The sequence below is a fragment of the Pseudophryne corroboree genome, chromosome 3 (assembly GCF_028390025.1).
Source record: "Pseudophryne corroboree isolate aPseCor3 chromosome 3, aPseCor3.hap2, whole genome shotgun sequence".
In the NCBI taxonomy this organism is placed as follows: Eukaryota; Metazoa; Chordata; class Amphibia; order Anura; family Myobatrachidae; genus Pseudophryne; species Pseudophryne corroboree.
The window spans coordinates 89,188,213-89,200,551 of record NC_086446.1 but is presented as its reverse complement, the minus strand read 5'-3'; the positions used below and the strand labels follow the sequence as shown (position 1 = coordinate 89,200,551).

At 45.3% G+C, this 12,339-nt stretch overlaps 1 protein-coding gene across 3 annotated transcripts in view; it reads left to right on the top strand.

Annotated features, from left to right (window-relative positions):
• The window catches only part of LOC135057053 (zinc finger protein 260-like), a 121,700-nt gene that overhangs the window by 47,323 nt on the left and 62,038 nt on the right, over positions 1–12,339 (top strand). For all 3 annotated transcript variants that reach the window (XM_063962934.1, XM_063962933.1, XM_063962932.1), the window contains exons 3-4: positions 9,244–9,435; positions 10,373–10,493. In XM_063962934.1, the coding sequence (XP_063819004.1) occupies positions 9,244–9,435; positions 10,373–10,493 (313 nt within the window). The remainder of the gene's footprint in view (positions 1–9,243; positions 9,436–10,372; positions 10,494–12,339) is intronic.

Sequence of the window (12,339 nt, the reverse complement as noted above, 5' to 3'; positions counted from 1 at the left end):
CATTTGTTTTAGGCTGACCTAATTTAAACAGACCAATTCTTGCACGCTTGTTGTTCCAGATAAATTTCCTAAAAGCCGCCGTAATTTGTAGGAGATCTTGTCTAGAAAGTATAAGGGGGAGGACTTGTAGTGGGTAGAGGAGTTTTGGGAAATATATCATTTTTATTATATTCATCCTTCCTAAAAAGGAAAGCGGCAAGTGTACCATTGCCTCAATATCCCTTGTGAGTTTTAAAAGTGTTTTCCCAATATTTACATCATAGAGGTCTATAATGTTCTTGGGGAGGAGAACTCCCAGGTATGGGAGTTTCTTTTTAGCCCAATTCAGAGGTAATTGCTTCGCCCACAAAGGTCTATAAAAACCCTTTTTAAGGTAGAATGCACTGGATTTTTCAAAGTTGATGAAGAAACCAGATAAAGATCCCACCCTGTCAAGCAGTTCCAGCAATGGCCCGAGGGAGTGTTTAGGATTAGATATGTATATCAGAACGTCATCCGCGAATGCAGTGAGTTTTAATTCCACCGAGCCAATCGAAATACCCTTCAGTGTGGGCCAGGAATCAATTATACGGAGTAAGGGGTCAAGGGATAAATTAAAGAGTAATGGGGATAAAGGACAGCCCTGGCGGGTGCCTCTAGACATGACAATAGGATCACTACTCGTGCCGTTTACTAAGAGAAGAGTTGTGGGGGAACTATAGAAGAACTGTATGAGATTAATAAAATCTGAGCCAAAATTTCTGGTTGATGTATCAAAAGCTTTCTGGGCGTCTAGGCTCAGGAGCATGTTGGGGATGGTGGGATTATTGTTGGAAGCAACAATGGAAGCAATGGCTGTTCGAATACCTTTGACTAGGTGTCTGCCTCGGGTAAATCCTAATTGGTGAGGTGAACAAAGGGAAGAGGAAAATAATTGTAGTCGAGAGGACATTATTTTGGATAGAATTTTAAAGTCCACATTTAATAGAGTAATAGGACGATAGGAACTCAATAGTGTGGGGTCACGGTCAAGCTTCGGGATGAGAGTCGTATAGGCAGCATTAAAGGAGGGGTAATGTGGGCGTGTTTTGTGAATAGTGCGATATAATTCTAGCAGCGTCGGGACAATGTCTGTGGATAGGATTTTAAAGTATTCTCCCGAGAATCCATCTGGTCCCGGTGCTTTGCCAGTATGCAAGGAAGAGATTGCCGACCTTATCTCCTCCTCAGTAATTTCTGAGTTCAAAAGGTCCGTTTGTTCTGGGTCCAGACTAGGTAAGTTGGCCTCCCTAATAACGTCTTCTAACGATTCTGGGGTCGATGGTCTTGCAGAATATAGTTTGCAATAGTAGTCATAAAAAGCCTTTGATATGTCAGATGTGCGTGTCAGACAGAGGGAGGTCCTAGTGTCTTTAATGGAAACAATATGGTTTCTTCGCTTATAGCCTTTGGTTAATGAGGCCAATAAACGCCCCGTCCTGGCTCCCCATCTATAATATTTATTTTTCGTGTAATCTAGTCGTGATTGAGCCTGAGAGAGTAAAAAATTTTCCAATACAGCTTTAGCCTGATTATATACAATTAATTTTTCCTCTAAGGGGTCTGCCACATATTCAGCAAACGTAGTCTGCACCTTGTGGGAGAGGGAGCGATATTGGTCTTTTTGAATCTTATTGCGACCAGATACATATGAGATGATACTACCACGCATCACAGACTTCGATGCTTCCCAGAAAAGAACCGGGTCATTCCAGTGTGTGATGTTGTTGTCTACATAGTCTAGCCAGTTACGTCTCAAGTACTCCTTAAATTTTTCTGATTGGAATAAATATGCAGGAAATCTCCAGGTGCGGTGTGTGGGACCTGTGCGTGGCATACTAAATGAAAATTCAATCGGTGCGTGATCCGAAACCAGAATCTCAGCTATGTTCGCGGAGGTCACCTCGGATATTAAAGAGTCCGCCACTAAAAAATAGTCTATACGAGAGACCGTACGGTGGAATGGAACGTGAAAGATTTATCTGTTGGATTAAAGAGTCTCCAGACATCAGTCACTTGGAGCCCTAGTATGAATTTCACCAGTGTAGACCAGATAGGAGAATGACGGTTGGACGGGATTGGGGTTTTGTCCAGGGTCGGATCACGCACCGTATTGAAGTCCCCTCCAAGTATTAATGGAAAAGTCTCCCGTTGTTGTATCTGGAAGGTTACCTTAGTTAAAAATTCAGACACCTGAGTGTTGGGGGCGTATATGTTCATAAGAGTGTATGTGGCATCTCCAATCTTAACATCTATCAATAGATATCGACCATCAGGATCTGGGACAACATTCAATATAGTGTATGGGAGGTGTTGTGCAAAAAGAATGGCCACCCCTCTGGTTTTGTTGACAAATGAGGCCGAAAAACAATCACCCAGCCAGCCAGCGCGGAGGGAGGAGCCATCTCCTTCCTTCCAGTGAGTTTCCTGTAGGAAGATGATGTCTGGACTGAATTTCTTAAGATGTGATAGGACCCTTTGGCGCTTAATGGGGGTGTTGAGCCCGCCTACATTCCATGATAGGCATTTAATCGAGTCATGGGGAGGCATGTACGGTAAATTATGTGTATTACTTGCCATCATCCAATTCCAGGTTTCACTACGGTAGATTCACCACACGGTCCCAGCAATGCACTGTGGGGTCCCCCGTCCCAGCAAGCGGAGGATAGCCCATCAAACCCATTCTCAGCTAGGTGTTCCCGTCTCTCTGCCGTCGTCGCGCCAAAATGCAACATAAACAACATTTGTAAATGTAATAGATTAAACATATCACAATTATCAAGAAATGAGAAATCATGCTTCAATAACCTTTTCTGAGTTTTCTCATACCAATAATTTTCCTGGAGGATCGCAGTGACAATACTGCGACCAACTCTTAGAGTCAACAAGAAACAAACAGTAAACAGAATATGGAGAACCATTCTCCTAAGTAATAACATAATAACTGTAAGTTAAAGTGGGGCGAATAAAAAATAGAACCTCTTCCCCCATTGTTAAGTTGAAAACAGTGTATAAAACACATAAACAATATTTGTGTCTGCACACCCATTCAGCGATTGGGAGATCTCTGGGACAGCGCTACTGGTGAACTCTGTGGGGAAAGAGGGGGCAGGAAATGCCTGCGGGCCTCTTCTGGGTCATCAAAGAAAAGAGTGCGGCCATTGTCGGTGACCCTCAGTCTGGCAGGGTATAGTAAGGCAAAGCGTTTTTGCGATTCTACCAGAAATTTACAAACCGGTGAGAATGCTCTGCGTTTTTGGGTGACCGCCACTGAAAAATCTTGAAAAATTAATATACGGGTACCTTCAATGACTAATTTGCCTAGTTTCTTATATGCACGTAATATTATTTCCTTCGTCCTGTAATCAAAGTAACGGGCCACCACCGGTCTGGGAGGAGGGTTAGGACCTTCCCGCTCAGCCCCCACCCTATGGACCCTTTCAACCTGGGGGAATTCCATCTTGTCAGATATATGGAGAGCAGGAATTAATTGACAGGCCAGGAAGTCACCCAATTGGGGGGGTTTGACATGTTCCGGGATACCAACAAATCGAAGATTATTTCTCCTATTTCGATTTTCTAGTTCATCTAGCTTGTCTTGGAGTTCCCGAATCATGCCAATAGACGAGTCAGCCGAGGACTCCACGCTGTGGACCGTGTCCTCTAAATCACTGACCCTCTGCTCCACCTCCGATACTCTCGAGGTATTCGAAGCCACCTCGCGCAGGGTGGACTGAAACGAATCCTTAAATTCATCTAATTTCCTATCAATATGGGGCATCAGCACCGAAAGAATCTCTTTAGCAGTTTGGGACACTGGGGGGATCGTGTCAGGGTGGGACGTGTGGTCGGAGTTCCCGTCCATATTCGTTACGGGTTGCGACTGAGAGGGGGAAGAACCACCTGTCTTATGTGACTTTCTTCTGACCATAGTTTCTGATACGGTTTTGTTCAGAAACCTCTCCATCAATTATGGAATGTGTAATAGGAGAGATCCAGTAGGATCGGACACTGTTCACCAGTAAATAGGAGTATCAGATGAGAAACATCTGAAGTCGTAAAGTATATCGCCCCAAGAGGGTATGTAGTATATCACATAATTAAATAGAAATCCTATACCTCTTAGCTATTCAGCAACAAGGCAACTAACCGCAAACTCTGGTGGTATAAAAGAAGTAGTACCGGTTTAAAGTATTACATGTAGAAAAAATATTTGTACGTGAGTTGGCAAAAGCAGTATTGAGTAATTTAACTAAAATTAGAGTTTGAATACGGCTTATGGGTGTGGCAGTACAATTGGCATAAAATAATAAAATAAGTAAAAAAAAAAAAAATAACAATTAAATTATTTTTCCCGCGTCTTTTTCCCTTCCTCCCCTTCCCCTTTTCCCCTCTCTTCCAGATATATAACAAAATATTTTTCTGACAGATATTGTGGATGGTAGACAGAATCAGTAATGCCTATAATGGAAATTAAAAGCAGACAAAAAACGATATTGAACGGCCACAAGGTGGCAGTGTCCACTAAGCTGAGCTATTGAGAAGACCGTAAATGTGTGAACCTACAATACTATAATAATATGGAGGCAATTACAGCCTGTATATGTAACGTGGGGATAAGGGGGGGAAAAAAATAAAATAAAAAAATATCAGATAGAGGAATAGATCAAGGAAGAGGCAAAAGACAGCAGAAAGAATGTTCAGTGAGCAGAGGGGAGCAGTGTCAATACCGAACGGACCCCCTGTGAAGAATAGTCCCTCAGCGTCCTGGTGTCTCAGGAAGGGTTATTCACAGCCGGAATGGGGGATTCAACAGCGCCCTTAAGAAGCCTTTCGTCGGGGCGTCCGCATCCACCGGAGGCAGCCTCAAAGGTCCAGAAAGGCGGCAGGCGTCCAGGACGTATCAGCGGGATCCCAAATGTAAAAGGCAGGCACCAGGCAGCAAACCGCAAGGGAAGAGTCCAGTTATATCACCCGACTATAGCAGCGGGTAGCACTTGGAGCAGTAAGGTCATCCCCAGGGACGTCCAGACGCTAGACGACAGCCAGGATAAGCAGATCAGTGCAAGGCAGGAGGGAATCCCAGGAGGACCGGGCACTCACACTCAAAATAGCAAGAGCTGCGTATCCGTGCGTATCCGTGTAGGAGGAAGCCGGGTCAGCGTCGGTCAGCCGTACAGGTGAGGTGCGGGGCGAATGAAAGCAGCGCGGCAACCAGGGTGACGGAGCCCCGAACACCCCAGCGGCCCCGATCCAGCCGCCTCAGGAGTCCCGCAGTTAGGGAGACAGCAGCAGGTGTAGACGCCTCCCGTGACATCCACCCCCGCCGGCTCCGTAGCAGACCAGACACCCCAGAAGCAGCTCCACGAGCGCACGGCAGGGTCCGTAGTTTAGCAGCCAGCGAGTTGAAGGGAGAAGGCAGCCGTCCCCACTGAGGCCACAACAGAGGAGCGGCAGGCAGGTTAGTATTGACTGCAGGGGTATTCAAGCGGGAGGATGGGGAGCGCGGACACTCACCACGCGGCGGCCCGATCACGGGCCCGACTCCGGGGAACAGGGGCCCCCACCCAGCATATCCGTCCAAAAAGGTCACCAACGGGTCCCCCAGTGCTCGGGGGAAATAATCCCGTTAAGACGCCCCGGAAAGGCAACTGGAAAGCAGGCAGATGATGGTGGATGGAGCCAAAGGGAGCAGAGCTCAATTAAGATGTGGCCATCTTGGATGCGCCACCCACCGGAAGTCCTTCATGATATTCTTATCTTTATAAGCAGCAAGATATCAAACAGGGGGTATAACCAACGTTTTGGTCCCAACTGGAACCTTTGTCAAGATCATATAGCTTAGTAAATGGTCCCCTTATAAACCCTAAAGTGACCCTCCCCCTAATTAACCAATTCCAATATATCCAGTAATCATATCCAAAAACAGACAAGTGAATTACACATACAAAGACAACGCATAGACGAATACAACATAGAGATAAAAACTTTAAATCCATATATACCGATTAGATCATGAGTCCACTGTTAACTGCTGATCTCAGCGGTACACGAGCGGGGTGCGTTCCACTGTGCGCCTTACTTCCGGTGTCTGGAACGCACAGTCTCGTCACTAAAATCCTGTGTCTGTTACCAGCCCTCAGTAGTCCGGTCTCCATGGAGATCTGACATCATATAGACAACAAACATAGTTAAAGCAATATCCTAGAAATATTTGCTGGTACAGTACAGGTTATCAAAATCTCAAAACTAATAGACAAAGACAGTGGACTCATATATCCAAACGGAAGGATCACGATAGGTCAACAGCACATGAACTATATAACATGGTCTTAAATTCTGTTATTCCCAAAATATTAAAGTGAATAATGAATCAAAAATAAACTAGTAACAAATTCAAAAAGTATGGGCATCGACACAGACCGTCCACTTATGGAAAAGCCACAGGAAGCAAAGAAAAATAAAAAAAATTGTAAATGAAAAAATAAAATAAAAAATAAAAAAATTAAACATTAGCCTAAATTAATTCCAAGAAGACACCATATTAGATGCCCTCATTCAGGCTCCTGGGGCGTATAGTGTCCAGTCGATAGATCCATGATGCCTCACGTTGGAGCAATAATTTTGCTCTATCCCCACCTCTTTTTAGAGGTACTATCCGATCTATTATCCTACATTTCAATGAAGCCAAGGTGTGTTTTGCCTCAAAAAAGTGCCTAGCAACAGGCTTATCTGAGTGTCCAACATTCAATGCTGTTCTGATGGATAAACGATGGTTCGCCATCCTCTCACGGAATGGACGAACCGTTTTTCCCACGTACATCAGGGAGCATGGACACGCGAGTGTGTAGATAATAAAATCAGAGGTACAACTCACTTGCTGGCTGATCTTAATCTTCTGTCCAGTATGTGGATGATGGAAATATTCACCAGAGGTCATGCTTCTGCAAGTCGTGCAATTCACGCATCGGTAACATCCCTTCTTTTGTAGCGATAGCCAAGAATCAGATTCTGATCTTAATGGTCTATCCAGCTGCATAAGAATGTCCTTTAAGTTTCGCCCCCGTTTGAAGCTCATTAAAGGCTTAGCTGGTAAGTGCTTGCAGAGGACTGGATCACTTTTAACCACCGGCCAGAGATTTTTAACTGCTCGTCGAACAGGACCTGCAGTGTCAAACGTTGTCGTGACCACAAAAGGATTCTGTGGCCTGCATTGTTTCTTAACATTTCCTGATGAAAAGATCTTTAAGGCTTTATGTAAGCAGTTATCAATATATATATCTGTTGACTATAACCCCTAGAGGAAAATCTCAACTTCATCTCCTCCAGTTGTTTACTGGCTGTATCGGGTTCTGAGTTGTTACGGAGTACCCGCAGGAATTGTGAAATCGGCATATTCTGTTTAAGCGAGCCTGGGTGATGGCTTACAAAATATAGAAGAGTGTTAGGATCTGTGGACTTCCTGAACAGTCTGTGTCCATACCCCATCTCTGTGACATAGACGGTTACGTCAAGAAAATTAATCTCCTCCCTACTGTATTCCATGGTAAATCTAATCGGAGAATCAAGGCAGTTTTGATACTCCCAACATCTCCTGGAGTGCCATCTAACTGCCTATCCAAATCAAGAACACATCATCAATGAAGCGACGATAGAAGACGATACTATCCCCAAACAGCGGGAAGACGTGTGTTTTCATAAGCACCCATAAATATGTTAGCGTACGACGGTGCGATATTACTGCCCATCGCGGTCCCTGCCGTTTGGAGATAGTATCGGCCACCATATTGAAAATAGTTGCACGTAAGGGTCCATTAAAAATTCAATTGGCGGAGAGGCCATCTGTGTACGGGACAAAGCTCTACGTACAGCCATCAAACCATCATTGTATGGTTTTACGGTGTATAAAGACACCACATCCATCGTTACCAGGATCCCCCACATAGAGGACGGAAGTGTATTAATCAGTCCCAAGAAATCACTAGTATCCTGTATATAGCTCAATGTATTCCCAACATATATCTGAAGAAAACCATCTAGATATTGTGCCACAGATGAAAATAGAGATTCCGGGCCGATATAATCGGTCGACCCGGAGGTCTCACGAGAGTGTTGTGTATTTTTGGCAACAGATAGAGCATAGGACAAATAGGATAATCAGTCTTGAGAAAGTTCAGTACATCAGAGTCAATCCAGCCCTTAGAAAAGCCAATATCTAGGCTAATATCCAGACGGTTTTTATAGGAAATTGTAGGGTCACCCCCCAACATCCTATAAGTGTCATCATCTGATAACTGTCTCATTGCCTCTTTGTCGTAATCCTTGGTGTCTAATATTACCACCGCACCCCCCTTATCGGCGGGGCGTATGGTTATCAGAGGGTTTTCTTTAAGATCCCTAAGTGCTTTCTTCTCAAGTGGTCTCAAATTAGATCTAATATGTTTCTGTTTGGTAAGTGATTCCTGTATATTCTGATCTAATAATCTAGTGAAGGTTTTTATACTAAGATTCAGTGAGGGTGGATCATATTTACTCCTTTTTCTTAAATTGTGTTGTGGTGTAATCCATTTTACGTGTGCCCTGAAACTTCTCTGTCAATCTAAGCTTTTTACCCAGCTTATATTTATCAACTGACCATCTAAATTTATCAAATCTTGGTGTTGGTATAAAGCTTAGCCCTTTAGATAGCAAACTTATCTCAGGTTCCGTAAATTTATGCGAAGAAAGGTTAATTACTGATTCTTCTGAGCTTTTGTTGTCCTCTTTTTTTTCTTTTGTGTTTGCCCTGCCGGAGGTGGAGCCTCCTGCGTTTAAAGCCAGTTACTAAGCTATATGATCTTGACAAGGGTTCCATTTGGGACCGAAACGTCGGTTATACCCCCTGTTTGATATCTTGCTGCTAATAAATATAAGAATATCATGAAGACTGGTGAGTGCTCCTATTTACTGGATATATATATATATATATATATATATATACATATATATATATATATATATATATATATACATAAACATTTCCCACAATGTGTTATTTATGACACGAACTGCAGAGATCGAGCTATATACCCCCCAATGTACTATATAATGGGCACAGTAACGGATAGGAGAGGGTCGTATTTGTAACAAAAACTCACCTTGTATATTATGCCTAAATAACGTTTAAAAACATTCTATAAAGATGGAGTTTAATTTAGCAGTCTATTGCTGTCTCTCAATACACAGGATTACACAGTAGTGAAGAAGACATCCGGTGAGTGTGAGACACCCAGTAGCCGTTCCCGTGTGTCAGGAGAACTGAGCAGGACCCATCGCCCCATCACGGAACCTCCACCTCACTCACTGATACATGGGAGAGACAGTGACCAGAAGATCCTGGAACTCACCAACAAGATCATTCAGCTGCTGACTGGAGAGGTGACTGCTGGGAATGGGACATTATACAGTAACACCAGGGGAGGTGTCTGGGTGATGACTGGAGAGGTGACTGCTGGGAATGGGACATTATACAGTAACACCAGGGGAGGTGTCTGGGTGATGACTGGAGAGGTGACTGCTGGGAATGGGGCATTACACAGTAACACCAGGGGATGTGTCTGGGTGATGACTGGAGAGGTGACTGCTGGGAATGGGACATTATACAGTAACACCAGAGGATGTGTCTGGGTGATGACTGGAGAGGTGACTGTTGGGAATGGGGCATTATACAGTAACACCAGGGGATGTGTCTGGATGATGACTGGAGAGGTGACTGCTGGGAATGGGGCATTATACAGTAACACCAGGGGAGGTGTCTGGGTGATGACTGGAGAGGAGACTGCTGGGAATGGGACATTATACAGTAACACCAGGGGATGTGTCTGGGTGATGACTGGAGAGGTGACTGCTGGGATCGGGACATTATACAGTAACACCAGGGGATGTGTTTGGGTGATGACTGGAGAGGTGACTGCTGGGAATGGGGCATTATACAGTAACACCAGGGGAGGTGTCTGGGTGATGACTGGAGAGGTGACTGCTGGGAATGGGACATTATACAGTAACACCAGGGGAGGTGTCTAGGTGATGACTGGAGAGGTGACTGCTGGGAATGGGTAATTATACAGTAATACCAGGGGAGGTGTCTGGATGATGACTGGAGAGGTGACTGCTGGGGATGGGGCACTATACGGTAACACCAGGGGAGGTATCTGGGTGATGACTGGAGAGGTGACTGCTGGGAATGGGGCATTATACAGTAACACCAGGGGAGGTGTCTGGGTGATGACTGGAGAGGTGACTGCTGGGAATGGGACATTATACAGTAACACCAGGGGAGGTATCTGGATGATGACTGTGTCATTGTGTGTGTCAGGTTCCTATAAGGTGTCAGGATGTCACTGTCTATCTCTCCATGGAGGAGTGGGAGTATGTAGAGGGACACAAGGATCTGTACAAGGACGTGATGGAGAATCACCTGACCCTCACATCACTGGGTAAGAGGAGACTTTCATTTATTGTAAAGGACAGAAGAGATGTGAAGGCCTATACATACGCATCATTTGGTAATCATAGCGAACACAGTGTACTCAGTCACTGGGTGTCTCCTACAGATGGGTCCAGTAACAGTGATACCCCAGCTTTGAAATAACCATTTATCAAGTGCATTCTATAACATTGTACATAGCAGCTGATTGGTTGCCATGGCACGCTTCTCCACTCTTCTCCACTCTTATCACTGTTTCATACATCTACCCCAACGTGAATTGGGGGCACTGTGTTACATAATGTGTGCTGGCAGCCCTACAATGTGACATTAGGTGAACTAGGGCATTAATGGGGTTTATTAAATAAACCAAGGCACTACTATAGGGCATAACATTAACTAATTATGAGATGTAAAATAAACAACTGCTGGGGAGAAGGGTCTCTCTTCAAGCATTTGGATAGCGGCCCGTTCAATATGTTGCTATGGGGCCCACACAGTTCTGGCTACGCCCCTATGCAGTGAATCAATACTGGTAGATCTCTATGAGACTTGCCTATTACTACAGTAGAATTAATTGATTCTCACATTGAACCTAACTTAGGTACCAAGTGTGGTGCGTGAGAAATGATCTCCTGTTTTGCACCATACAGGTATTAGGATCATATTCTTCCACCGATATTGTATAATTGCTTAAAAATATCTAAGCTGATTCCTGGGTGGCCAGCAGGGGAGGAAGACGTGCCCTGGAGCTGCTAACACGGCGTCTGCTATATTATAGCATCCCCCTGCCGCTGGCCCGCACTTTGTGCCATCATCTGCACCCTGCATCCCTGCCCTGCCGGGCCCACTACTGGGGACACTTTTCAGAGAACTGGGGACCGTTCGGGGAGCTCCGGAGCCCGGCGGCCTACATCGCCTCCACAGGCCGGGACCTAAATTTTTGCCGCGACACGCCGCGGACTTCCAGGGCGGCGGAGCGGAAGATCCGGCTTCGCCCGCGCCAGCGACGGACCCACAAATGCGCTGTACTCCCCGGGAAGGCGGCCACTGATCTGTCAGGTCCCCCTCTGGCGATCCCTGGGCGCTGGGTGGCCCGAAGGAGCTCTCTTCTCCTGATCAGACACATCTCCCCCTGAACCCGGCGGCCATCTTGAAGGAGGCGAGCAGGAGAGCCTGAGATCCCTAGCATAGGCAGTCGGCTGTGGTCACTGGCAGGTCCGTGATCTCTGCTGGCTGTCCTCTCTAGCCTAGCTGGGACTCACTAAAGGGGACCTAGGATCTCAATCCCTTTTCTTACCCTGCCTCCAGTATATATATTTTATATTTTATTTCTTGAAGGAATATTACTCAGCCATATTACATCTAATATTCCAATTCATCTGCTGAACACCCTCTACTGGTGGAACTTTATATTGCGACTCACATTATTATATATCTTCAGCTATTTACTGCTGCACTCACTGCTAGTATCATCTCACTATCCCGATGGATAAATTTACGGCCAAGCAGGTGCGGGGTACTCGTGGCAATCAGCCGGGAAGAGGCCAAGGCCGTGATAACTCCTCGGTCGATAGCCCTACTTCACCTCCATTGGGCTCGCAAGCCAGTCCCCGTGCCTGATCTGAGTCTGCATCTGCAATGGATTCTGCAAAATCCTGCACGACGAACGAGATAACAGATATTCTATCCCAGTTATTGGACCAAAAACTGGCTCCTCTAAAGGATTCGCTTGACTCCGCTCTCACTCAATTGAACCAACACGCTCAGCGACTCACTGAGGCAGAACAGAGAATTTCCGACCTAGAGGATGATCTCACCACGGCTAAGACGGCTCTCTCTGATCAAGAAAAATT